This window comes from Balaenoptera ricei, chromosome X (assembly GCF_028023285.1).
Source record: "Balaenoptera ricei isolate mBalRic1 chromosome X, mBalRic1.hap2, whole genome shotgun sequence".
NCBI classification, from domain to species: domain Eukaryota; kingdom Metazoa; phylum Chordata; class Mammalia; order Artiodactyla; family Balaenopteridae; genus Balaenoptera; species Balaenoptera ricei.
This window is the reverse complement of record NC_082660.1, coordinates 92,964,312-92,988,275: the sequence shown is the minus strand read 5'-3', so window position 1 is coordinate 92,988,275 and position 23,964 is coordinate 92,964,312. Positions and strand designations below refer to the sequence as shown.

Sequence of the window (23,964 nt, the reverse complement as noted above, 5' to 3'; positions counted from 1 at the left end):
ATATATTGATCTTGGAAAGAATAAGGTAGCTTCACATATACTGAGAGGAAGCTATGCTGGTGCTAATGATAAACAAAAGAAATTTCAAAACAGTATATAACATAGGAAACCTGTATTTTATAATACATGGAAATGTATTAGTATGAAATTAGGGAATTTCTCACAACTAAACGTTTGTAAGAAAAAAATAGATGTAAAATAATTAGCTTCAAGTTCCCATTAATCACCCCTCTACTCCTCCCAGCTCCCTCCTATGCCCACGCAAACCCAGCACTCACTTCTGATTACACCAGCGGTTCACCTCAGGTCGGGTGGAAGATGCCTGCATGATGTCCTGCTGCTCCTGGGAGAGGGTGTGCATGGAGCTGGAGGTGGGCGTAGGCACTGGGATGGAGAACACACTCTGGGTCTCACTGGGGCTGACGTCCCTCACAAACAGCTCGTCATTCACGATGCACAGACTGAAGGAAAAATGGGCCCTCAGACAACTGCTGGATGGACACCCACACCCCCAATATTGACTCTGCTCCCACTGGCACTCAGCAACCAGATTCCTTCCACGCCCCTCCTGTGTCTGTCTCCCAGGTTCCTTGACCTGGCCCTCCCCACAGAGCCCACCTTTGGAGAGACTGTCTACCACCTTCACTCGATTTATAGGTTTATCCCCAACCCACGGGCAATTTTGCATTTACCCTTTACCACAGCCCAAGGGGTGGACGCTCTGATCCCCATTCTCGGAAGAAGACACTGAGTCACAGAGAGGTCATGTGACTTGACCAAGGTCACACAGTGAGTGAGTGTTGGGTCAAGGAGAGAAGGCATAGGCCGACTCCAGAGCCCATGCTCTTCTTAACCACTAGGCTAGACTGCTCCTGGGATCTTCCCGCTGGCTTTCCACAATACCGAGTAAACCTAAGGTCTGCGCCACCACATTCCCAAGCCCCTGAGCCCAGGCGGGGATGGGCATTCCCGCCCACAACAGGGCTCTCACCTGGAGTACCTGGCAGGGGTAGCGATGAAGGTCCGGGTGAAGGCACGCACACAGCCCTGAGAACTTCCTTCCACTTCAACAGCAAACAAACAACAGTACCCCTTAGAGCCACACGTGCTGTACACGCTCACACGGCGGTCCCCAGTCAGGCTGTGACTGGACACTCATGCTGAGAGGGCAGTTGTTCACGGGGGCCAGGGTGTCGGGAATCGGGAGGGCAACTATAGGAGTAGTCTGCGCCCAGTGACAGGGCCCCTGACAACCACTACACAGGTTCACGGGATGCGTTTTTCACAGCCGCCCAAGAGGTGGATACTACTACCCCATTTTGCAAATGAGGAAACTGAGAGGTTAAGTAACGGCCCAAGTTCTCAGAGTGAGTATCTGGGATGAGAGCCACCAAACTCCGCAGCCTGTGTCCCCAACGCCCAGGGTGTGCAGGGCAGACAGGCATGGACACAGCTCAGACCTGGATTGTCTGTGGGAAGCCTGAGCGCTGGAGAACACAGTGGGGAAGGGGAGGGGAGGGGAGGGGAGGGGAGGTGGAGCGGAGGGCAGGGGAGGGAGGGGAGGGGAAGGGAGGAGGGCAGGGTAGGAGGGGAGGGGAGAGAAGGAAGGGAAAAGAAGGGGAAAGAAAGGGAAGGGAAGGGAAGAGAAGGGGAAGGAAAGGGAAGGGAAGGGAAGGGAAGGGAAGGGGTCAGGGAAGCTGGGTGGTTCTGGGATTGAGCCTGGCCAGGGGGAGGCAGCAGTGGGGCAACTGGGGATGGGGTCTACACACACTCACCTTCCTTGAACACCCCGCTGACAGAGAAGCAGAGCATCGTTTCCTGAAAGGGAAGAGCCCAGGCGCCCAGTCACCACCTGCACCTCCTACCCACCTGCGGCTTCCTGGGCCCCCCCGAGGGAGGAAGCAGGAGCTCACCGTCTGGGACCACGTGTCCACCACGAAGGAGTTGAAGTCATGCTGAGTCTTGGGCAACACACAGAGGGTGTGCACAATGTCATGTTTTGTGTGCTTCAGCAGCTGGACCCGCAGGTCTGTGAGGGGAGGGGAAGCGAGCGAAGGTCAGGGGCTGCCACGCCCTGGGCCCTATGATTGACCCCTTCACCGCCCTTTCCCACCCAGTCTTCCCATCACACACTCACGGGGGTCCGTGAGCTTCTTCATATTCCGGCTGTCCTTGAAGTACTCGCACAAGCTGCTTCTAGGAGACAAAGAGCAACAGTGGGTGGTGGGTGTCTGCAGGAGCTGGCCTGTGTCTCCTGGGGAGCCACACGGCCCAGGAGCAGAGCCTGTGCTGTGATACTCACGGGGCTGGGTCCTCGGGGTGGAAGGGAATGGTCAGGGAGAAGCAGGCCTGCTCGTGATAAGCACCCACGAGACCCTGTCGGTCTCCATAGTCATGGATCAAGTAGTACCTGAGGGAGAGCATTGAGGACAGTCTATCTCTGTGGTCTGGACCTCACATGAGACTTGGAAACTCCCCTGAGCAGACCTGTGCTTAGGTGGCCTCACCTGTCCTCACCCTCCCCCCCTTGCTCAGCTTCCCAGAGGTACTTACTGCTGCAGGAATTGCAGGACTAGGCTCTTCAGCTCATCAGATCCAAAGTAGCTGCCCTGGAATCAAAACAGTCCTCAGGACCAGGGCTGACACCCCCTTCTCATGCACCACTTACAACCCGACTTGATCGTCCATCCTCACCTTGCAGGTTGGTAAGCGCTTGCAGGCTTCAATACCACACTTAGCCAGTGGGGATGTCTCCTGGCCGCCCTGGGGAAGAGAAGAGGAAGTCAGCAGTGCAGACCAGGAGGTGGTACCGGATGATCAGGGAAAAGGATGGGCCCAAGAGAGGGTGAGGGTCAGAGGTCAGGGGTGAAAGGGCCCTGGAAATTCCATGGGCAGGACTACAGTTTGGGTCATCACCGTGGGTTCCCCAAAGCCTGTGAAGAACGTGGCTGAAGAAGATCCAGAGCCTTTGTCAGGTTCCCACAGGGGCTGTACCATCCCCCTCCACCCAGGACTTTTAAGGGTCAGTTTCAAAACTGTAACTGGGGCAAGACCCAATGCGGTTCAGAGTAGTTTGTGGGTGCTGTCAGTGCCAGTTAGAGGAGTCAGTGAACAAGGTATACACTTACCAAGGTTAGTAACTTGGGGAACAATTCCAGGATGGAGCTGCCAAAATCAAGACAAAACAGAAAAGCCAGTGAAACTATGGTGGTGACCCTCCTCCTCATGGGAGCAAGTACACCCACACCCCAGTGTCCCAGCCTTCCAGGGCCCTGAACACGTCCCCCATCGACTGACACAGAGGGAGAGCATGCCCTACCTCCCTCCCCGCCTCTCTCCCTCCCTTCCTCTCCTTCCCCTGGGTAGCTCCCCCACAGACTGCCCGGACTCCCTTCTCCAGTGCCACAAGGACCAGCATTTCAAACCCATGCTGCAGGGCTTCCTTCCCCTCCCTTCCTTCCTCCAGGGCCCCACTGAAGGATGTGGAGAGAAGAGGGAATGGGGTGTGTGCCCGAGGCTCTGCTACCTCACTGGGGGTCCAGCACTCTGCGAAGACCTGGACCAAGACCTGGACTCCCCCCATGGATGGCCCAGGATGCTGGGGCAGGGAGGCGAGTGAGGTGGGGCTCAGGAGGCAGGGAGGGAGATGAAGGGGGATGAAGACAGAAAAGGAGTGAAGGTACGAGGGGAGAGATGACAGAGACATTCGGGCCTAGAGGCAAGGGAGAGAGAGAAAACAAAGGGAAGGGAAAGAAGCTCTCCCGTGGTCGGGGTAAGGGAAGAAGAGAGAAGAAAGGGCAAACGGCGCCCCTTTTGCAGCTCTTCACCTGCCCCAGAATGGCTCAGACACAGCAGATAAGAATGTAAAATATGCAGATATTGGGCTGGGGGCCCATTGGATGTTGGTTGAAACTTTGTCAACTTTGTGATGCAGAGAGGAGAGCATAGGGCCTGTAGTCCTCCCTGAGGTCCATGTCAGCTGCCCCTTGCAAACGGCCACTTTTGGGAGTAGCTCAGGCTCCCAGTGGGTAACAGAGGATACATCTGACCTTATGTTGGTTGACTTATCAGGGAAGCTGGTGCACAGGGGGTTTCTGTCTGCACACATCCCTTCTGGCTCCAGCCGCTCACCCTTGTCCATCTCCCCTGCAGACTTCACCTGTGATCATGAGGAGGAACCACATGGGCCAGAGAAACAGAGCCAAGATGGCCGTGCACCCCAGTCCCTTCCTTTTCCTACAAATCCATTTCCCTTCCTCTGTCACCATCACATGAGCTTTCCCACCTTCCCTTCAAAGATGGATCTGGGTACCACACCTCACCTCAGTGTTGGAGAGGTTCAAGTTCTTGGTGTTGGAAGCATTCGGCATAGAGCTGGACAGGCCATGCAGCTGGTAGGGTTTCTTATTGCTCAGCTCCAAGGGCAAAAGCTATGATGAGGAAAGAGTTAGAGTGAGGACCCCAGCAGGGGATACCTGAGACCAATCTGCCTCTTCTACCTAATCTCTCCCACCATCACCACCAGCCCCAACATTGGGTCTAAGGTCCTCACCTTGGGCATATTCCCTGGATGGATCTGCAGGGAGGCGGCCATGCCATTTCTAGGGTTTCGCGGCATTCCAGTATCACGGGTCATCAAGTCTCCAGGAAGCCAGGAGGAGGGAAACAGAGGCTGAGAGGCTCCTGGCTGGTACAGCTCCAGCACCAACCCCTCCCCGAGGTACCTTTCCTGAGTATCCTTCCCAGCTAGACCCCTCTGCCCTCACCTGCTCTACAATTACTGCTGTAGCCATACCAGGGTCAGAGCGGAGCCTCTGGATGTCAAGAGATTGCTGGGAGGCATCGTGTCGTTCCTTCACGGGCAGCTGCAGAGTTAGGGATGGGGTCCAGGGCTCTGAGTCTGAGGTGGTGATCGGGGGCAATAGGTGGGTCTGGCTGTGAGTGCACAGGTTGTGTTGAGTCTGCATTACCTTTATCTGCTCCACCTTTTCTGACCTCAGCTCCTTCAGCACAGAGTGGGGTGCATCACAGGGATCAACAAAGATAGATATCTGTTGAGAACGCAAGAGGGGCTGGGTAAGCTCCAGGAAATCTGAGCCCTGGGATCAAGCAAGATCATGCCCCTGTCCTGCCCTCTTGCCCCCTGCTAGCCCTGCTCATGCCCTTGACACACACCCTTTCATTAGCCTCATTGTAAATCTTGCCGTTGACATTCTTCAGTGCGAAGGCAATGTTGGCATTCTCAACGAAGAACTGGGCCTGCATTTTCTCATAGTGAAACTGTAGGGAGAGTGACAAGAGAAGCATAATATGAGACCAGAGGCTTTTCTCATCTGGGCCTGCCATCTTCCCCGTTTCCTCTCATGGGCCTCCATGTCCTCTCTTACTTCGACTGGGGTGAAGGGGACACTGCATTGCTTCTGAATCAAATTCAGCAGCCACTTCTCATCATATTGAATACCGAAGGGAATCTAGGAGCCAAAGAAATAATTGGGGAAAGAAAACTGATACAATGGAATCCAAGGTTAAGATAAGACCCAGCTGTGTCTTGCTTTAGGACCTTTTTTCAGGCTTTAGGTAATTTCTTAAGGTAGGACAATATCTGTTATCGCTAACTTTTACACCAGACGTGGACTTCCTAAATACCCTTTCTTTCCACTTAAATACTTTTCCTGAAATAATCGACTTCATGTCTTTCACATGTACTTACTTTTATAAAGTTCTAAGAGATCCTACCTAAGGCAGACCTGGCCTGCCCCTCTGACAAGGACCCCAGAGACTCAACCTCCTCCCACACTCAGCTTGAGCCAAACTGCGTCTTCTGGTGTGAAGTTGCTCCATCTCCTTGGCAGTAGTTTCCTCCTTTGCTTTTAGACAGCCTCTCCCATGCTCCCTGCAGTCAGTCTGCTCCCTTTATGTTGCTTCTCTGAACCTGCCCTCACATGATCTAGGAAGTTAACTCCTAGTAATAACAAGACAGATTACCAACTCCACTGCCACGAGAGAAAAGTTCCCAGCATCTCTACACGCGCCCAACATGACTCCCTCTGTCATCTTCTTCTACATGTCAGGTCCATTTAGCCAGCACACTCACTGTGGTCTTGAACCAGCTCCCCAAGGTCTCATCCTGCCTGTTTCTCTCCATTCGTCTCTCTGGAGGCTTTTGCTCTGTCTCCTTGTTAACATGGGTTTCGTCTTGTTTCTGAAAATTGCCTCTCCGATGACAGGATGGAATGGCATAGGGAGCACTGTGGGGAAGTGGAGAGAAGAAAGTGGTCCGTATAGCCTTGGGAAGTCTTCTCTACATTTTCCCCAATGATAGCAGAGCTACAATAAAGATTGCTCAACCATTAACCTGATCCCATCATTCCTCACTCTTCCAGGTTAGAGAGAAGAATGACATATTTAACTACAAGGTTTTGTTTTTCACTGGTTGATACTTGTCAGCCATGCTGCCTCGTCACTTACTATCTTACTCCAGTATCCTTGTGAACATCACTTGTTGCTTGATCTCCATCTTGTTGTTGCTGGGATGAAGGATGAATACCAGACCTGACTTGTTCAGACCAATTGTTATACCTCCTTTGGTAAATACGCCAGCGTCTTGCTCTTCTTTGTAAGGAGGTAACTTGCTTATTGTACCCTGAAATTGAGAGTATCACATCAATGGTCTCAGTACCAGAAAAATTCCTGGGTAAATATCCGGCTAATGAAGAAATATCACCAACTTTATCATCTAAATAGGAAATTATCATAGTTAGGAAGAAAAAAAAAAAGGCTGAGAGACTTCACTGTGTTTCTGCTTCTCAGGAAACGAGAGGTGGGGAGCATTCACAGCCAAGAAGAAAACAAGCACAGAGGAAAGGGTCTGGACCCAGGGTTTAGTCTGTGATGTTAGTCCCTGCTCTGCTTGGTTCAGGTTATGTGACCTGGGACAAGTGGCTTTTCATCTCTAACTCTCTCTTCTCTGCTCGGCTCTAGGAGCACAATAAAACCTACCCTGAAATCTACCCTGGTGTGATGGTTCAAGGGTCAAAGGTGACCTCCCTGCCTGACGGAAGAATTAGAGATATGAAAGATAAGTCCGATGAAAAGATCCACAATGGAGCCTGGAGAGACATAACATGGAGAATACCAAAAGCGAGGGGGAGATAATTAAAGGTGATGCAGTGAACATACCTCACACATGGTTAATGTGAGTCCCGGAAAGAAGGGGAGGGAACAGCGGAGAAGTGGTATTTGAAGAGATCTTGGTTGAGAAGTTTCCAAAAGTAACAAGATATCAACTCAGTGTAACAGTATTATTGTAATAGGAGAAAAAGTATGCTTTAAGGAAAAACAGTCCTAAAATATGCATTCATTTCATCATCGTGTAACAAAAACTTGGAAAATATGTGACCAGAAGACTCAAACTAAAAGAAATGTTACAGGCTCTTCTTTGGGCAGAAGAAATATCCTCCCAGGTGGAGGCACATAGATACAGGAAAGAAAGACTAATGACATTTGTGAATATGTAGGCAAATTTAAATGAGTGTTGACTATATAACACAATGATAGTAATTTCTTCTGGGGATTTAAATATATAGAGAATGAAAATGCATAACAATAAATTTGGAGGGTATATGGAATCAAAGTGTCTCAAGGTCCCCTAATTGTCTGAGGAGTTTTAAAGAACTAATTAACTAACATTAGACTGAAACGGCAAAAATGTACACTGTAATCTGAAGGGTAAACACTACAAGAATGGCAAAAGAATGTTTATCTAGCCACATGAGGTAACAATTTAATAGTTATAAAATGTTAATCATTTCAAAGGAAAGGAAAGGAAAAAGAACTTAGAAGAGGCAAAAATAAATATACAGTAAGATAGTATATATAAACCAAATTACATCTACTTTTACATTAAAAATTTCAGATTAATATTCCAAATAGAAAGACAGCTATTATCAGACTGGACAAGAAACCTTCCATCAAATGCTCCTGAAAAGAGACACATGCAAATTTTAATCATCTAGAAAATTTGAAAATTAAAAAAATGGCAAAATGTATACCTTTTCCACAGTAACCTACAGAAAGCTGGTATAACCCTATTAGTAAAAGAAAAGGTACACTTTAAAGAAAAAAGCATCACTAGAGAAAGAAGGAGATTTCTTTGTGATAACAGGTTCAATGCAATAAGGAGATATTAATATAAAATTCTAAACTTGTATACATGTCCTAAAATAGAGCCAAAATATGCAAAGCAAAATCTAACAGAAATAGAGCATGGACAAATTCACAGTCACAGTGGGAAATTTTAACACAGCTCACTGGGTGATGCACAAAATGGCAGACAAAAACTCAGCTAGACGGAGAAGGATTCAAAATGTTACTTAAGTTAACAAATGTATTTAATTGACATAGAACAATGCACATAACAACTACTCATCGAACGTTCCAGAATAGCTCATATGCTGGGCAACAAAGCAAGCCTCAGTAAGCTTCTATGGACTAATACAATTTACCCTGACTAGTTAATGTAATATTCAGTGGTAATGGTGGGTTTTCTGCCCCTCCCCCACCTCGTATAAATCCAAGGAATATTAGTTTACACAATCCCACGCCCCACCTAGGTGACCCTCCCTACTCTCCAAACCCTAGACCTGAGAACATCACATGACTTGTGCCTTTTCCTTAGCCAGGGGAAATAATTCACCTCAGCCGTGGCCATTTCCATAAGAGGGGAGGTTTTCCACATGGAATCAGGATGGGTGTGTCAGAGCCCACTTGGCCCATTTCCTCAAGAGAGTGGGAAATAGTGAGCCTGAGCCCTCTGCATGCCTCCTCTAAAGGAGGGTCAGCTTGTTGGGGGTCCTGTGGGTTGGGGTTAGGGAGGGAACCCAGAACCCCTCCTGCCCTGTGGGGACCTGAGGACAAGGTCTCATGCTGACCAACTCACCCATGGGGTGGCCTGAAGGCAGTGATCTGTCACCGCCCTCCTCACAGGCCGCTCGTGAAGAGAATCTGTGGGTCTGGAGCTGGAGGTTTGGAGAATATCAGGAAGGGCTGCCGAAGAAGGAGAGTGCAAGCCCCAAACCACTTTGTCAGAGCCACACAAACAAGATGGCATCCTAACAGGAAGTCCCTTCCCCAAGGGCATAGAGGAGGAGAGCCCTGGGGGCCAGAGGAGACTTAACTTCCTGTAATTACTGCCCCCTGAGTTTGCTACCAGCCTAACACCCAGGGAACTCTTTCCAACTGTACCACCCTTGCAGAGGAGGCCATCTGGAATCAGGAGGCTTAGGGGACCTTGGTACTTCTGGTTACAAACACAGGGAGCTCTGTATGCCAGACTCTGGATCAGCTACACTACATTGTGTTCCTTCATTCGGCAAACCCAGAGAACTCTGTGTGCCAGCTGTAGGCCAGGCTCTGTACTTGCTACATTGCCTCTATTCTTTCATGAATTCCTCACAGGGGACTCTGATATCAGAATCACCAACTTTCCAAAGTTGCTGAGGCTTACTGAGGTGCTGGAGCTTATCTAGGGTCATTCAGATGCTACCTGGAGAAACAGAGACTGGAATTGAGCTCCATGCAATGGAAGATGACTTCTCCATGCATAGATTTACTAAGTTATTGCTCTAGTGTGGGAGATTGTCTTAAGTTAGTACAAAGTAACAGAATTTTCTGAAAATAGTCAAATGGCTGGAATTAACCTCAGCCCACCTCAGAGAGATAATACCAAAAAACAAAAAAAATCCAAAAACCAAACAACAAAGAACAGACCTGAAAACTATAAACGAAATAGCAATCAGAGTTTTGTGGGTCACTGTAATGACAGTAAAAGAAAACAAATCATGTATTTTCCTTTAAAAAAAAAAAATGTCCTCAATGTAGATAGATGCCCCTAGTGGTCAGAGCCGGAATTGTAGCTCTGAAAGTTCCAGACCAGAGAGGTTTCAAGGCAGAGGGAAGGAGAGAGGAGATTGGGCTCCAGTACATCAGTTAGACATTTCTGGAATTTTCCACTACTTTCTGGAATTTTCCACCCCGTGTCCACAATCCCTTCCTGGATCTCTATGCCCTGAGAAAAGTCCAGCCACTGAGAGAGGTGAAGAAAAATCTGCACATAAGTGTGTGAACATTTGGGGGTAAAAGAAGTGTAAGACCGAAATGCACACACCACACAGATAAACTGTCAAGTCAAAAATTGAAATTTTTTATTTTTTATGAAACAGTGTCATGTGAACTCTTTGATAACATGGTAAATATATGTGAACTTTTTTTTGTTAGTTGCTTATTAGATATTTTCGAGTGTTCCTCTCAACAAATTAGCCTAATCACAAAATATTAAACATTAAAAATGTATACTTAGAAAATAAAATCATTCTGCACCTTCCATCTACATGATCCCCCCACCCTGACTCACAAATACCAAAAATATCCAATGTAAGAGGATTGGTGCACATTTTCCAGATGTGTTTCTCTTTTGGTGATGTGAATACCTAACTTAAAGCATTTGTGTAGTTATGTAGTTCTATACATATTCTTTTTAAATTTTGCAATTACATAAGTAATTTTATGCAAATTCATTTTTTTCACTTATTATGACATCTTCAGATTTTCATTTCTTCAGTTAATGGTTTGTCATCTTTCCAGAGGTTATTGGAGAAGCATTTTGCTTCTTAGGCGAATTATTTGCAATTATCTTTTGTCCCTTTCTCTACTGATTAACAGAAATCCTTTTGGTTCTTGCACATGAGTACAAAATCTGTAATAATGTTTGAAATGTTGTCTCCCAACTTCCCAATCTTTTAGTTTTTTTCTTTTGACAGTACAGAAATTGCTTTAATTTTCATGGATTTTTTAACTTTAAAATAATGCAGCTATGACAGAAAGGAAAATGAGTAATACATAGGGTAGTATCAAATACTAGTCCGCTGGGAATTCTAGTCCACTGGGAATTCTAGATTCAAAGCCTTGAGGGATTCAGGGCACAATGGAAAAGGGCTTTAGACCAAAATCTACATTGATGAAGAATGGTGAAAATATTTGAACATGTGTTTGCTTATAGGAGATACTGTGTAAAGTGCTTCTGGCCTAACACAATTCTGTAAGTCATCATTTTGTGGCAAATGAAGCATTAAGGGTAGCCCACATACATTAAAACTAGTGGCAAAAGCATTTCTTCTGCCTCTCCCTCCCATGGAGGGGATCCCATGGAGGGGATCATTTTCTCCTCTCCATGGAGGTTAATTTTCCTCTGCTTCTACCTGGGCCCCACATGCCCAGCACACCCGCCCCCAGATAGTTCAATCCCTGTGGCACTCCAGGCTTAAGGGAGTGGATTTTATCTCCATCATGAACTTCCAAGACCAAGACATGGGTGAGAGGGTTGTTTGAGTACCCTATCTGCGTGGCATTGACACCAGGGGAATTCAAAACTGCGTATGTGACCCAAAAAACATTTTAACTGTTACAAGCTTATTTGAGAAATTGAAGGGAAGTTAGAAAAAGAAAACCTTGTTAATCCCAAACAAAAATGTCACATAGAAAGGAATGCAAATTATAGGAAAAATATTTTATAGGCAAATGTTTAATATTCTCATACATAAATAAATCTGATTAGTAAGAGTGTCTTTCAAAGTCTACTGAAAAAATTTTAAATAAGAACTATACATCACAAACATATAAAGATTAAACAAGTACAAAAACAATTATAAATGTATGTAAGTGTGTACATATATTTACATATGCACATATACATAAACATACATAACATGAGGAAAAGAGTATACATACTGTGAGCAAAATTTGGAAGAATATATATGTCATGTAAACCTGTTTATATAGTACTGTACACAGAGAAATATATCTGGGGAATATAAACTAAACTATCAAGGATGTACATCTTGCTATGTAACAAGATGAAAAAAATATAGAAAAATATTTTCTCTAATACACATTCTTGCACTTCATTAGTTTATAAAGATAGCAATTTGAAATCAGAAAAATAACTGATGTAAAATTTTATAGCATAGTAGTATATACCGGGTTGGGAATTTCACTACCAAAATAATAGGTAGGTGGATTAACGGTATATTTCTAAATCTATATGCTTTTTCACATTACTTTTGTCTCTCAATTACACACATATGGGTTGCCCGTCATAGTTGGGAGGGAGAGGCAGAAGAAATGCTTTTGCCACTAGTTTTAAAGTACGTGGGCTACCCTTAATGCTTCCTTTGCCACAAAATCTTCCAGAAATGTCACTCTGAATGAGATCTTGCTCCCTCCATCCTTCCAAAGATTCCTTCTGAGTGATGCCTAAGCTGCAATTCTAGACATGTGGACCATGGACAACAAAATGTGGTTACTTATGTCAAAGGGATTGAAAATGGAGCCAGGAGGCTAGTATGGAAGTAGGACTTACATATTTCTACCCCCAAATGCAACATAAACCTTTCACCCGGCCAACCTGAGACCGACTGGAACTTGTTTTCGTTATTCCCTGGAGACCAGAGCATGGCAACCAATCTGGTGCCTCAAGTGACTGAATGCCTGCCAGAACCAATCATAGTTCTGTAAAGATAACCTATATAACTTCTCTGGATAGTCTTTATATGTCACCTTTATAAACTCTTGCCATTTTTGTTTCCCCATGAGCACATTTGAGTTGCTACTCAAATCAGTGCCTCCCAAATTACAATTCATAAGACCCTAAGTAAAAACTCTTTTTCTTATTTGCAGCCTTCTGCATTTCTTGGTTGACAATATGTTCACCAGTTATCATGGACCTCCAATTTCTGAATTTCCTCCAGTGGAAAATTTGGGAAAAGGAAAGAAAAATTTATTAAAAGTTGCTTTGCATGGTGAGTGGTGGGAGAACACATAAAAAAAATCATACTCAAATTGCTTTACCTAACGACTTTCTTCTTCTCTATGGTTTCACAGATAGAAATCATAGTAATAATATAGGACTCCTCTTAGAGGGCTGGTGGTCAGTAAAGGCCTGAGGTGGGAGCAAGGAGGGCAGAAGGGGTTCAGGTACTTTCTACAACTGTCCTGTTAAGTTTCACAAAGTTTTTCCCAGAGTGACAAACTTCTGGGTAAGGGATTGCCGCTCTGGATTTTCCAAATGGATAAACCAGGTTACAGGGTATTTCCTTCCTGTTATATCTAGCTAGTCTCCACCCTCTCCTCTTCTGCTGGCTAAAGCCTCCTTAGGCTCAGATCTCAGCTTAAACTTCACTTCACATGAGAAGTCTCAGACATACCCTACTGGTGTGATTACCACTAGGCATCTAGTAACTGCACCACCTTTACCATCTCCAGACACATTTTTCATGTGAAAGGGGACCAAAGACTGTGAGCTCACAATGTTTCATAGGCTGTAGCATCACACAGTGGACTTAAGATGCTGACATTTTCAAATATCTTGTCTGAAGATTTGCCTCAGATTCTCTCTGCCACTTTTGAGAGAGATGCTGGGGACACAGGTCAGTTCAGCAACGGAAATGCAGAGTTCTTCCACAGACAGCAATCGGAGCGTGTAGTTCAGAGAAGCTGAGGAGGCTGTGGATTGATGCTCCTTCCTCTACAAGAGCCCATGAGAGTACTACAACGAGAGTCTGTGATTTTTAGCAGGCGTAGTTTTGCATAGCAAAGACCAAATGAACCTTCCAGAGGTAAAATTCCAGGTTTGAAAGTTTTTGAATAATTTGCTGCGTGGAATACTCTTAAATATATTTCAAAACATTTAAATGAACTTGGAAAATAGTAAAAGAAAAATTAAGGAAGGAAGCAAAACGTTCCATTAACCCCTGATGAGTTATCATCATTTTTATATTCTCATTAATTATGTGCATAATATGACACTGGCTTACCTTTTAATCTACACATAACATTTAATCCTTTTGACATAACTACAAACTCCATATTGTGATTCATTCTTTACTGATAAGGAAACCGAGCCTCAGATTTCAGGCCTGGCTGAGACTAAGGCACTTTTGTGCCCTTCACTGTCTTGTGATTTCAATAAATCCTGACAAGGACCCTATGAGGGGGAGAATCCTCACTCCCGGGATGGGGAACCTGAGGTTTGGGACCTTAATGTCCCACACTGCCCCATGTCATGCTCCTACTCATTGGCTGATTCCAGACTGGAACCCATGTCTTCTGAACCTGGCCTTTACTCTTCCTACTGATTCACTCAGCCTTGCCTCAATTATAGATAAGGGTATACTTTGGAAATATTGTGAGCTTGGTTGCAGACCACGACAATATAGCAAATATTGCAATAAAGTGAGCCAAACAAGTGCTTTGGTTTTCCATTTCTTATAAAAGTTATGGTTACACTATACTATAGACTATTAAGTGTACAATAGCATTAAGTCTAAAAAACAATGTACATACCTTAATTAAAAAATACTTTATTGCTGAAAGTTGCTACCAATCATCTGAAACTTCAGTGAGACATAATCTTTTTGCTGTTGGAGGGTCTTGTGTCAGTTTTGATGGCTGCTGACTGATTAGGGTGGTGGTTGTTGAAGGTTGGGGTGGCTGTGGCAGTTTCTTAAAATGAGACTACAGTGAAGTGTGCTGCATCGATGGACTCTCCTTTGCAGAAACGATTTCTATGTACTGTTGTTTGACAGCATTTTACCCACAGTGGAACTTCTTTCAAAATTGGGGTCTGCTAAATAGACATTTCTCTAAAGAAGATAGACAGATTGCCAACAAACACATGAAAGGATGCTCAACATCATTAATCATTAAAGAAATGCAAATCAAAACCACAATGAGGTATCACCTCACACCGGTCAGAATTGCCATCATCAAAAAATCTAGAAACAATAAATGCTGGAGAGGGTGTGGAGAAAAGGGAACACTCTTGCACTGTTGGTGGGAATGTAAATTTATACAGCCACTATGAAGAACACTGTGGAGGTTCCTTAAAAACTATAAATAGAGCTACCATACGACCCAGCAATCCCACTACTGGGCATATACCCTGAGAAAACCATAATTCAAAAAGAGTCATGTACCACAATGTTCATTGCAGCTCTATTTACAATAACCAGGACATGGAAACAACCTAAGTGTCCATCGACAGATGAATGGATAAAGAAGATGTGGCACATATATACAATGGAATATTACTCAGCCATAAAAAGAAACGAAGTTGAGTTATTTGTATTGAGGTGGATGGACCTAGAGTCTGTCCTGCAGAGTGAAGTAAGTCAGAAAGAGAAAAACAAATACCATATGTTAACACATATATATGGAATCTAAAAAAAAAAAAAAAGTCATGAAGAACCTAGGGGCAGGACAGGAATAAAGATGCAGACATAGAGAATGGACTTGAGGACACAGGGAGGGGGAAGGGTAAGCTGTGACAAAGTGAGAGAGTGGCATGGACATATATACACTACCAAATGTAAAATAGATAGCTAGTGGGAAGCAGCCACATAGCACAGGGAGATCAGCTCGGTGCTTTGTGACCACCTAGAGGGGTGGGATAGGGAGGGTGGGAGGGAGGGAGATGCAAGAGGGAGGAGACATGGGGATATATGTATATGTATAGCTGATTCACTGTTACACAGCAGAAACCAACACACCATTGTAAAGCAATTATACTCCAATAAACATGTTTAAGAAAAAATTGGGTCTGTCCTCTCAAAGCCTGCCACATTTTTTATCAACTAAGTTTATGTCATATTCTAAATCCTTTGTTGTCATTTCAACAATCTTCACAGCATCTTCACCAGGGGTAGATTCCATCTCAAGAAACCACTTTCTTCTCTCATCCATAAGAAACAGCTCCTCGTCGGTTAAAGTTTCATCATGAGATTGCAGCAATTCAATCACGTATTCAGGCTCCTCTTCTAATTCTAATTCTCTTGCTCTTTCCACCACATCTGCAGTTACTTCTTCCACTAAAGTCCTGCATCCCTCAAAGTCATCCATCAACTTCTTTCAAACTCCCGTTAATGTGGATATTTTGACGTCTTTCAATGAACCAATAATGTTCTTAATGACATCTAGAATGGTAAATCCTTTCCAGAAGATTCTCAATTTACTTTGCCCAGATCCATCAAAGGAATCACTGTCTATGGCAGCTATAGCCTTATGAAGTGTATTTCTTAAATAACAGTACATGAGGGTTAAAACTACTCCTTGATCTGTGGGTTGCAGAATGGATGTAATTTTAGCAGGCATGAAAACATTAATCTCACTATACCTCTACATCAGAGCTCTTGGGTGAGCATGTGAGTTGTCTATGAGCAGTAATATTTTGAAATAATTCTTTTTTTTTCTGAGCAATATGTCCCAACAGTGGACATAAAATATTCAGTAAACCATGTTGTAAACAGATGTGCTGTCATTCAGTCTTTGTTGCTCCATTTATAGAGCACAGAGTAGATTTAGCATAATTCTTAAGTGCCCTAGGATCTTAAGAATGGTAAATGAGCGTTGACTTCTATTTAAAGTCACCAGCTGAATTAGCCCATAACAAGAGAGCCAGCCTGTCCTTTGAAGCTTTGAAGCCAGGCGTTCACTTCTCCTCTCCAGCCATGAGAGTCCTAGATGGCATCCTCTTCTAATATAAGGCTGTTTTGTCTACATGGAAAATCTGTTGTTTAGTGTAGGCACCTTCATTAATTATCTTAGCTAGATCTTTTGGATAACTTGCTGCAGCTTTTACATCAGCACTTGCTGCTTTACCTCACACTTTGATGTTATGGAGATGGCTCCTTTCCCTAAACCTCATGAACCAACCTATTCTAGCTTGAAACTTTTCTTCTGTAGCTTCCTCACCTCTCACAGCCTTTGTAGAATTGCAGAGAATTAAAGCCTCACTCTGGATTAGGCTTTGGTTTAAGAGAATGTTGTGGCTGGTTTCATCTTCTCTCCAGAGTACTAAAACTCTCCTCACATCCACAATAAGGTTGGTTTGCTTTCTTGTCCTTTGTGTGTTCACTGGAGTAGCACTTTTAATTTCCCTCAAGAAGTTTTCTTTTTAATTCACAATTTGACTAACTCTGTGGTACAAAAGACCTAGTTCTTGCCCTGTCTTGCCTTTTGACATGCCTTCCTCACTAAGCTTAATCATTTCTCTTTGTGGAACTTATATTTTGAAGGGGAAGAGGGAGAGAGAGAGAAGGAAAGAGAGACACCTGTGTCTGCATAAGGGTTAGGGGCCCTAAGAGGGTTTTTTGCTGTTGTTGTTGTTGTTGAATCTTCAACGCCATGAAGTTTGAGCAAGTTTAAAATTTAATATGAAGGAGCAATCTCATCTCAGATTTAACCCTTGAATTTTCCTACATGTTCATTTCCTTCCTTATCTTCTTACCTTCTTACTTCACAGTAGAGTTAATGAAACACTTTCAATAAACAGGATGGATTATAATACAAATTTTTAGTTATTAATAATTAAAGAATGGACAATTGTGTCCAAAAACGCTAGTGCTTCTTGGATTTTTGCCTCTCAGGGAGGCAGCAGGTGGCTGAAATCCTGGTGTGACATGATCTGAGGAGCCCTGTCCTGGTGGCTGTGGGTCGGGTTCAGAATTTTCCTATAAACGTATTAACATGCGGAGCAGTCCAGGAGCAGCAGTTAGGCAAACACCACAGCTTGCTGCCCTGGTGCCACCTCTCACTGAGCTCACCAGGTGAATCAAAGGCAAGCCTGTCTTCCCAGCGTGGGGAACTGGATTAGGGTCTGCTCAGAGGCACGATGTTGGGCAGCTCTTAGGAGCTTCTGAGTCTCCCAAGAAACTAGAGATCCTTCTGTCTTTGAAACTTTGAACTCAAGGCATACCAGAGAGAGATTTGCTTCCTTCATAAAGATATCTATATTCTCATTAGGAGAAACAATGAAAAACACCTTTCCACAGTGCCTGCCTTAGCCCTAAGGCTCAGCCAGCCCCTGCTACTGAGTCTTGACTTTTAGAGAGACTTTGAAGTCCCACAATATGCCATATACTTTGGGCAGGTTTTCTCATTCACCCCTCAGGACAGCTCTGTGACACAGGTATCATGAGTCCCACGTCACAGATGCCCAAGCTCAGGCTGACAGAGCCTAGGTCAGCTCTCCAGTAAGTGGCAGGATGGGATGAGGTTCTATCCCTCACCTTCTCTAGAGGACACAGAGCAGCCTCCCTTTTAGAAGATGGGCTTCCAGGGCTGGAGAAATGGTCGGATCACATTCCCTGCTATTGTGGCCCCGCGGGTACTCACTCAGCAACCCTTCCGGGTGAGGAAGATGACAGATGTCAGGTGGCATCGTATCCATCTCCATTTTTGTTCTTTTCAAATGAAAAAGCGTATATTTGGAAAGAGTAAAATATGGAACTGTTTACTATGATAGCAATTCTATTTGGAGAATTTCTACTTATGTTGAAGCAGTTCCATCTGCTGTTGACTGCAAATCTATGTCGCGTGCACTGATTTATCTCTTCCCTCATTAATGTCTGCTGATGTACTTTGTGGACTCTACAGAGGGTTCCTACCAGAGAACACGTGTTAACCCCCATAACCCTACAGGCTGTACAGGCTGCCTAGTCTTTGTCTAACACACTCTGTCATCCCCTGTCAGGACACAGAACACTACTGTACAGGCTGCCCACACCACGATCCAAAGCCCCATCCTCTCTCAGTCACCTCCTTCCTGCCCTTTGCCTGCCCACCAACTGCCAAGTTTCGCTGCTGCCGCTTGGTGTTCCATCGTGTGCAGGCTCTGGAGTACATGCTTTCACAATCTTCTTTTGCACCTAGCAGTGTTTTCAGACAGAATTAGAATCATTCTGTACATATATTCATAGGCTGAATGTTAAGGGAAGGTACTGTATTTTTCGTTGCTGTTTGAATAAACTTGTTTGTAAGAAATTTGCAAATGGCGATTCTTTAGTGCCACCTGGTGACAGACGCCTGAACTGCAACTTGAACATTGCAGGACAGGAAAGTGGGAGGGAGGGGCTGTGGCAAAAAGCCACAACAAAGAGCCTTTTGGAAGTCTGGGTGTAAAGCGGGGAACTCCTTGGGTACAGCTATACTAATTGCCTTTTTCTGGACATTGCATATAGATAGAATCATATACTATGTGGTCTTTTGCATATTTGGCTTCCTTCACTTGGCATAATGTTTTCAATGTTCATCTATGTTATGGCATGTATCAGTACTTCATTCCTTTTTATTGTCAAATAGTACACCACATTTTATTTACCCATTCTTTCATTGGTGGACATTTGGGTTGTTTCCACTTTTGGCTGCTGTGAATAATGATGCTACATACATTTGTGTACAAGTTTTTATGTAAAAATATGTTGTCATTGCTCTTAGCTGTGTACCTAGGAGTGGAACTGCTGAGTCATATGGTGACTCTCTGTTTAACCATTTGAGGAGCTGCCACACTGTTTTCATGACCCTGACAGTCTTGAGGAGTACAGGCAGTTTGTTAGTTTACTTGTGACTAGACTGTGGTTGTTTGTTTTGAGAAAGAATACCACAGAGTTGAAGTGCCCTTCCCATCACATCATATCTGGGAGGACATGGTACTCAAGTGACATCACTGGGTCACTGGAGATGTTGACCTTCATCAGTGGGTTAAGGTGCTGTTTGCCCAGTTTCTCCAGTGTACAGTAACTGTTTTCCATTTGCCTCCTCTGTTCTTCAGAAGTGAGTCACTAAGTCTGCTCTACCCTCAGAGGTGGAAGGCAGATTTCAGGTTCACTTCATAGAGGCAGGGTATCAACATGTATTATCTGGAATTATTTGATAAAGACAGTTACTCTCATCACCCATTTCTTTATTAATTCAAACATTTATTGATATCAGTATGGACTGATGTATATGGATTTTGTAGGTTGTTTTTTTTTTTCTTACTTAATGGATACATCCCAAAAGAAAGTCAAACATCATAATTTCTACAATGCAGTAAGAGAATTTTGACTTAACAGTCAGGAAACTGCAAAAGAGTTCCCTATACCTACCAATATATTGTCCAAGTATGGTATATCACACAGTGCTTTCAGACAATATATTTTCATGGCAGAGCTTGGAACAACAATATAATTTCAGACAATTTTATTCCATAGTTGGTAATCCCTTGAGAAAGAAATAAACAGATAAAACAAAGGTTATTGAAGTGACCATAAAAATAATTATTGCTAACTTGCACTTAACATGTTTGCAAAATCCATTTCAGTGAAGTAAAATTATGAGATATGTCCGAGAAAATGTGTGCGTCATTTGAAAGCCAATTGTCAAAAGCACAGCCTTCATGTTATCTAACTCTAACTCCATGGAAGGTATGTTACAGCTTGAGCTTTTCGGTAACTGATTGCCCTGTAATGTAATTCCTTGTCTATATGCAAGTGTTTGAATTCTGCCCTGTGGAAGGGAAATCCTTTTCTCTTGAGGAAATACCTATTTGTCTCTATTTGAAAAATTATTTCGACATTCTGGATCTACAGTATAAGTGTGACAAATAAGTGGTGGTTGAGTTGGCAAGTGTAATGTCAGTGGAAGTGTGGGGGAACACAGCCCTGTTAGATGAGGGATGAAGGCAGAGTTGGAAGGGAGGTGCAGGGAGATGTGAACTGAGTGTGCAGAATTCTTGGTAGAACTTCGGTGCAAGGGGAGAATCTATGTAAAGAGGACAGTAACTAGAGATGTGGAGAGGGGGATAGGGCTTAAAGCATATTTTAAAATCATCAATTATAAGAAACTTGAGCAGGTTGAAATCTTAATGGGAAGGAGCCATCTCTTCCTAGAGTTAACAACTGAGCTTACCACACCTGCCTTTCCACACTTTAATTCCTTGTTTCCATTCTGGAGAAGCCTAAAACTTAACCAAAGAGATCGTGTAAAGTTTGGTCTTAATGCCTGTTAACTGGATGAATAGATGGATGGATGAGGATGTGTCAAACATGTGCTGGGTATTCACGGATTTTTATGTCCCAGTGCAGAGCTCCTCATGCAGATGACAGAACCCGTGGTGTTGTGTGGCTGAGAGGATGCAGCTTCTCAAGACTGTAAATGATGGCTACAACATAGGAGGCATTTCAGTGTGGAGGACAGGGCTGCGCATCGCGGTTGCTGTGGAAACCTAACGTCATAGCGGCGACCGTGACGACTTTTTAAGGGAGACAGACATAAACTGGGGAAAAGAGCAGCTCCCGCCTTCAGGTGTTTGGGACTCAGCTGAGGGTGTGGGTCCCCGGTGGGGGCTGGACGACGCTGGGGTGTGGGGAGACAAAGGGATCCACATCCAGGTCACCTCTTTCCCGCTTTGGGGCTCGGTGCCTCCGCTGTCTCGTAGGTAAAGCCATTGGGGTCCCTCCTGGCCCCAATGAGGGTGGTGTCCTGCTCCAGGGGTGTCCAGGAGCCACTTTCCTTCTAAAGGAGGGGCACAGGAGGTGAGACAGGTATCGACTTAAAAAAAGTGCACGACGTGAGAGTTGCAAGTTAAGTTTTATTTGGGGCAAAATGAGGACTATAGCCCGGGAGACAGCATTTCAGATAGCTCTGAGAAACTGCTCCAAAGAGGTAGGGGGGAAGGTCAGTATATATGTGATTTTGGAAAAGGGGGAGTACATGCAATAAAGCACATATTTTTTTTGCAGGTCTCGTGAGGGTTACTGCTAGTCACGAGGAGCAGAGGTCACCATGAAGGACTTTAGTGCTTTTCTAGAGATGAGGAGATGCAAGAATTGGGCTCATAAAATCAGCTCCTGAAAATACCTAACTATCTGAAGACCTGTTCTGCCAGTTTTTCTCAGAGCACAGAGTGCCTCATTCCTGATCTCCACCCTGAATTCCTTTCAGGGGATGTTGAAGGTAATCAGCTGCAGTGGCAACTGATTTAATCCTTATAGAGGTAGATGGCAAGTGACCATGGCAAGTGCCAATTTGTAGTTGACACAGGTAATAACTCTCTCTAAGCCTCAGCTTCCCCCTCTGTAAAATGGGGAGAAGAATGCTTTACCCACAGGATTGCTGAGAACATTGAATGATAACACATGAGTAAGCCGATGGCCCTATTGTTATTCCAGGATCATGAATGTTTGCATGAATTCAGGCCACTTCTTATTCCTTTTCCACTTTGTTCTTAGGGTACAAACAAGGAAAGGAGAAGGAAAGGGCCTTGTGAGAAGGACATTATAACATGTGCTGGATCTGTCTCTCCCTGTGCAGCTCCTCATGCTGGTGGCCTTGCTCATATCAGGTGTCTGAAGGAGGCAGGTTCTGAGGATCTGTGTCCTGATGGCTGCTGGAGCTTCTACTCCAGGTTCAAAGGCAGCGGCTTCCAAGAGACCCCAACACTTACATTTTGGGTTTTCCTACACTGATACTGGTTCCCACGGAGGTCTCTGCTGATGAGTTTTTGCTCTGGTAGGTTGTATTCTCTGTATTCAATTTTGGAGACAAATTTGCCTTGTGACCTCACTTCTCTGATAGATCTGAGAAGAGTTGTTTTTTCAGTTTGTTTGGCTTTTTACTTGTTAGGATGGAGTGCCGACTTTGAAGCTCCTTACACGTCAGGCTAGAAACTGGACACCTATTTATTTTTTGATTTATCTATTTTGTTGCGTGTGTCAATAGTTTTTTTTATTGCTGCGTAATAATACAGTATATGGATATGCCACATTTGCTTTATTCATTCACCTCTTGAGGGACATTTGGGTTGTTTCCAAATTGGGTTTCTCTTAAATAAAGCTGCTGTGAACACTGGTGTATAAGTCTTGGCATGGACATATGCCTTCCTCCTCTAGAATACATCCTTACCAGTGCAACAGCTGGATCATATGGTAGATGAAAGATTAACATTGTAAGAAACAAACTGTTTTCCAAGGTGGTCACACAATTTTCATTGCCACCATTAGTGTGTGAGAGTTCCATTCCCCACAACCTTGCTAAAACTTGATTTGGTCAGTCTTTTTCCTCGTGACCATTCCCTGTCAGGTGTAGTGGTACCTAATTGTAGTTTTCAATTACAGTTCCTCAATGATGATAATGATGAGCATATTTTCATGTGTTTCTTTGCCATGACTATATCTTCTTTGATGAAGTATCTCTTGAGATCCTTTGTCAATTTATCTATGAGTGTGTCTGTTTTCTTCTTATTGACTTTTGATTCTTTACTCTGTGTACAAGTCCTTTATCAGATACATGATTTACCAATATTTCCCTTCAGTCAGTGGCTTGCCTTTTCGCAGGATGAGGTTTTGCATTTGATTTTCAGCAATCTCACCTTGTGGCTACAGGAAATAATGGTCGCCTTCAGGGCACAAATGGAAGCTTACAGATCATTTATGAAGTGCTTGAGCTGGGAGTTCCAATCCCTGAGCTCATCCTTTTCTTTCTCCATTTCGTCTAGTGACATTAGGAGCAATCGGCCAATCTCATTATATTTGTTATTTTGCAAAAATTTTTGAAAGTATCATATACACAGTCACCCACATCCTTTCTTCTTATAAGTGGTTGATTAGGTGTCTACAGTGGTGACATTTGGGTTATATCTATTCCCAGATCACACCATGGACTATCAGAGCTCTCTTTACTACTGGAAATACAGTCCATAGCACCTTTAAATCTGGTCAGATTAGAGAGCCAATTCCAGAAATCCAAGGTCAATTCACAAAACTCATGCTTAAATTTCTCTTCCTTTAGAACCACTTTTGGTACCAAAATCTGTATTAGTCAGAAACAGAACCAATAGTATATATATGGGGGGGCGGGGGTAGACTGACTTGAGGAATTGGCTCAGGTCATTATAGAGTCTTAGAAGTCCCAAGACCTATGGTCAGCAAGCTAGAGACCCAAGAGAGGTGATGGTGTAAGTTCCAGTCCAAAAGCCAGTAAGCTCGAGACCCAAGAAGAGCCAATTTTTCATTTAGTCAAAATGCAGGAACCAGCCGGCAATATGCTTTACTCAGTGCACCCATTCAAATGTTAATCTCATCCGGAAACATCCCC

The 23,964-nt window shown here is 44.1% G+C and overlaps 1 protein-coding gene across 1 annotated transcript; it reads right to left on the bottom strand.

Moving 5' to 3' along the window:
• Positions 1 to 274: 274 nt before the first annotated feature.
• Positions 275 to 20,033, bottom strand: LOC132357142 (nuclear RNA export factor 3-like). The gene is made up of 21 exons (XM_059910435.1): positions 19,977 to 20,033; positions 10,164 to 10,196; positions 6,663 to 6,671; positions 6,469 to 6,632; positions 6,095 to 6,248; positions 5,388 to 5,471; positions 5,176 to 5,280; positions 4,971 to 5,051; positions 4,796 to 4,865; positions 4,553 to 4,641; positions 4,323 to 4,430; positions 4,050 to 4,159; positions 3,129 to 3,165; positions 2,695 to 2,763; positions 2,554 to 2,609; positions 2,303 to 2,410; positions 2,138 to 2,196; positions 1,914 to 2,029; positions 1,776 to 1,818; positions 992 to 1,064; positions 275 to 461 (listed from the first exon to the last, which is right to left on the bottom strand). The coding sequence occupies exons 1-21, from the start codon at positions 20,031 to 20,033 to the stop codon at positions 275 to 277; spliced, it is 1,812 nt and encodes a 603-aa protein (XP_059766418.1).
• Positions 20,034 to 23,964: the final 3,931 nt, after the last annotated feature.

Bases quoted from the DNA above. Each gene is read 5' to 3' on its own strand.
- LOC132357142 (XM_059910435.1), bottom strand. From the start codon at position 20,033: ATGAAAATATATTGTCTGAAAGCACTGTGTGATATACCATACTTGGAC. The intron at 10,197-19,976 runs GTAGGTATAGGG...AAATAAAAAATT, and splicing joins CATACTTGGACAATATATTG to TCAATTTTTGACTTGACAGT. The intron at 5,472-6,094 runs GTGAGTGTGCTG...TTTGGCTCCTAG, and splicing joins GGAGCTGGTTCAAGACCACA to ATTCCCTTCGGTATTCAATA.